This window comes from Geospiza fortis, unplaced genomic scaffold (assembly GCF_000277835.1).
Source record: "Geospiza fortis unplaced genomic scaffold, GeoFor_1.0 scaffold40, whole genome shotgun sequence".
Classification (NCBI taxonomy): Eukaryota; Metazoa; Chordata; class Aves; order Passeriformes; family Thraupidae; genus Geospiza; species Geospiza fortis.
Window position 1 is genome coordinate 4,421,167 of NW_005054297.1, and position 4,332 is coordinate 4,425,498.

Here is a 4,332-nt window from a genome sequence, read left to right on the forward strand (position 1 = left end):
CATTTTGCACTTCTCAATCCCTACTACCTGCACTGAGATCCAGCATGGCCAGATAGAAAAGTCCTTACATTCCCCACCCTCTTCTAACTCAAACCACAACTCTTAAACTCACTGAGAATGTTTTGAAAGTCTTCTTACATGGTTTATGGCACAGGTCTTCAATGCACTTGGGTACTCATGGCAGAAAGGTACCACTTTCTACCATTAAATATATTAAAACTGGTGATGCTGTGCCCTGTACAAAGTGCAGTAATGCAGGCATGTTCTAGCCAATAATCTGAAAGAAATTACAACCACTACAAAGAATAACAGAAAACCCACTACACAACCAATTGTGGGGGAAAAAACCCTGTAATAAGAATGAGAAACAGAAATGGATTTGAAACATTCGTTTCCCTTTATTTTCTCAGTGAGGCTGATGTGTACTGCACATTAAAAAAAAAAAAATCACAGGAATTTTCATACAATGAATTAAACCACAAAAGTACATGTAGAATCGGCAGGTGGAAAACAGCCCAGTTTGGGCTTAACTACTATCTCACTTCCCCTGTTCAGCATAGTCCAACCCACAACTTTACATGTTCACCTACTGTACAAATCTTACAGTAGCTCCATCAGGTCAGTGGTTCACATTATTGAAAATGTCTGTCACATAGGTACAAATTTAGAATCATCACATTATATTACATGGCTATTCTAGTTCATTTATAGATCAGATCTTATACTATAGTGACTGAAGTTCTCATTACAGCCATTAAGAAGGACACATAATCATTACCTACTGTAGGCTTACATCTAAAGGGATGAGAAGGAGATGTGGTTGTGTTTGTTGGTTTGTTTTTTTTTCAACTGACCCAAGTATTATTACCCCAGAGGCACAAACCTTCCTCTCAGTGCTGCTCTTGGTGATGGCAGCCCAACTGCTTTTCAGAGTAGTTTAGCACAGATATTTTTCTTTAACTTTAGGCTCCCTCTGTTTGGATTAGTATTTAGATAATTTTCCATTCTGTAGGAACTACTCAGTTACAGCTCTAGGAAAGACCACAGTTCCTAAGTACCAGTTCTGTTACCTCTATTGTGGATGTGGTACTTACCACAGCATGAAAGCAACAGTACAGTCTTCTTATAAAAAACACACAGAGCTATACTGCAATTTGCCTCTGGTGACAATGTGGTACATGTGCTAATTTGAAATGTTTTTGGGGAAGAAAAAAAAGAAAAGTAAACACTGAGTTTATATTTTGATGGATTTTCTACTACAGTATCTATGAAAGATCAAATAGCTTTATTCAGCAATCCTAGCTCTATTAATTTCATATGTAATTTGTAAATCCACAGAGGAAAGCCATCTTCAAGATGAAAATGTTTGCCAGGCCAGTGAAAAAAAAAATTTTACTCACTTCAGTTATGCCTGCTTGGTGAAAAATAAATAATGCCCCCACACAAACCCCACACCAATTTCTTAATGTCAGCAATCTAGGGCAAAAGAGAACGTTTTAAAATTTAATGACAGAAATGTAAAGGCAAAATAGGTAATGCATCTGGTCCTTGAACACATAATATGATATACTAAATATTGATTTCTTAAAAATAATTTATTGCTTTTAATATTTTTCTTTACAACAGAAGATACTCAAAATCCAGAAAGGAAAATTGTAAACTTTTAGTTTGGCATTCACACAAAGTTAAAATACCTGCATTTTTAACCTACAGAGCAACAACAAGAATTATGCAGAGTAAAGGATGTTACATTTGTAACACAGAACTTCCAGAAAAGTTCTTTTCTTTTTTTTTTTTTTTTGTTTTATTGCTATCTATCTACTGAGAAATAAGAAGCCAAAAAATCAAGCAAGCATCTGACAGGACAGACAGTGGAATCTCTCAGAACACAATATGCTGGTGATAAAATGAATGCAGCCATCAGAATCAACTGCACTGTTATGGGGGTAGAATCAGTTTTCTAAGATTTGGCGTGGGAAGGTAGATTAAATAGTTAGGTGTGCCATACCTTTAAGAGGAGTCATGAATGCCAAAGAGCAATAGAATAAGAAATCTATACATTCACAAGCAAATTCCAAACTTTGCTGATTCAGTAGAGACTCCGAGTTCAGATGCAATTCTGATGCTCAGAATAGCAGTAGTTTATACTCTTGTGGTTTTTTTCTTTCCTGAAATTTCTATTTAATTTAACAGAAGCAATGTCATCAGCAACAATGTCATGGGCACATTTGAGGCCATGCTAGTGCATAGTAAAAAAAAGGAAAAAAACCCAAAACCAACCCACTGCTTCTGCAAAAGCGGAATTTCCAAACAAAGCACTTGCTTCAAACTGACAACCATCATGCATCCTAGGTATAAAATTTCCACTGGCCTTTTTATTCTTTTAGTCATCTCATAATTTATAATAAATAGGATAATTATAACTGATAAATATGTCTCTTTAGTAAACAAAGGAATGAAGGATTGCTATTTATACAGGATGCATAACTGTAAAAAATATAGATAAATACCATCATTAAACTCTGCCAATGAAAAGATTACTGGCTTCAAGAACAGTGTTTAGACACAGAATTACAGTAAAAATCATACTGTACGTAGTACCTCAGCATATTTTTATCAAACTAAAATCACAAAAATTAAAACAAAATAGCATTTTAAAAAGATTTTTGACCTCTAGTTCCAAAACTACTGTTGATACATAAAATAAAAACATTTCTTAATGATTACCCATTTGAGAGACTTTACATAAAATTATGATATTTTCTAGAAAAATTTAGATGAGAAAATTTCATTCCCCTAACAAATTCAGTGTATAAAACTGCAAAAGAAAATCAAGCAATGAGAAAAATGTGGAAAAATACTGCAGAAGGTGTTTAATATCTTTTGGGCTAGGATAATTCTTGACAAAATTCTTATATAAGCTCACCAAAGAAGGGATGAATGTGTATAATGCATTTTTGCACTCAGATACACATGCACACATATGCACACTCACACCCTCACCCACACGCTTTTCTCTTTTTTTTACAATCAAATATATATAAGCATAAGTTCAGCTTTCTACATATGTTAGTGTACAATAATTGTTTCACCTCATATAATTACATTTGAGTATTCTTGATTAAGAAAAATTCAGCAGTTTTTGAAAAGAAGGCTGCATTTACAGTGCATAGCTGTAACAAAAAAGAACATCGTCATACAGTATGTACATAAATAAAAATACTCCATTTAACATTTGTAAATACTCAACTACTTTAGAGAATGTAGCAAATAAACTATCTGTGCACACACCCAGATAGTTATATCCAACTCTCATTAATAATGTAACACCACGTCCGCTCATTAGAATAAATCGCTGAACAAGCTGCACATTTGACCATTAACAAGGCTTTGAAAATTTTGCTGTGGAAGATCAATGTTGTAGACATTTACATGGGTGTCAGAATTAAAAGATGAAACTTCAAAATGTTAGGGAAGCTTGAGCCTTTTAATTTTCTTTTCTGCAAAAAAAAAACAACACAAAAAACCCAAAAAACAAACCAACCAAAAAATGAACAATCTTAAAACAAAGCTAAGACAGATTGCAGGCTTCTGGGACCTGTGGTTTCTTCTGGATTGTCATATTATCACCGTGAGAAGAAGCTTCTTTACAAAAAAAAAAATATGCAGTGTCTGATCCCCAGACATCAGCAGCCATAGTTCTCACACTGGGGTTTTTTTCTCTGTTTGTTTTTGTTCTTTTTTTGTTAAAATGCAATATGTACAGATTTTGCAGTTCATCATTGTACGTGTATCTCTGTGGAACTGCTGCCATGTCTCGTGACTTGCATTGAACTCGCCAGGAACGCCCGGCTCCCCCGCCACCGCTCCCCCGCCAGAGCGCAGCTGACACCCATGGCCATGCGTGTGCTTACTGGGCAGCACCCTGCCCCTCCACTCCTCGAGCAGCTGTGTTCATGTAAACCATGGTTTTGAACAGAGAGTGTAAAGTAGGAGAAATTCCTAAGTACGACTTTGCAGTTGTCCATTATTGAAGGACGTGATGTCCGTGAGGTATTCGCCATCCCTTTGTTTTCCTCGGATGACACCCTTGTTACCTACGCAGGCTCCGCTGTGCCTCTTTGAGTAAACTATCAAAATCCATGGAGTCATACTTGCTTTTAGTAGAAGCAGGATCAAAATCATCTGAGTTTGAATCTGGAACCCAAAAGATGCAAGTTTAAGTAAGAGGCAAAGAACTACTTATTTTGTCTGTGTATCAGTACAAACAAGATGCTGAAGAAACAATCCACTTACAACCACAATTTTATAGGATGACAAAAGCATAGCAAT

At 35.6% G+C, this 4,332-nt stretch overlaps 1 protein-coding gene across 2 annotated transcripts in view; it reads right to left on the bottom strand.

The window, feature by feature from the left end:
• Positions 1–412: 412 nt before the first annotated feature.
• The window catches only part of PPARGC1A (PPARG coactivator 1 alpha), a 369,718-nt gene continuing 365,798 nt past the window's right edge, over positions 413–4,332 (bottom strand). For both annotated transcript variants that reach the window (XM_031055195.1, XM_005415436.2), the window contains exon 13: positions 413–4,197. In XM_031055195.1, the coding sequence (XP_030911055.1) occupies positions 4,094–4,197 (104 nt within the window). In that variant the 3' untranslated portion in view covers positions 413–4,093. The remainder of the gene's footprint in view (positions 4,198–4,332) is intronic.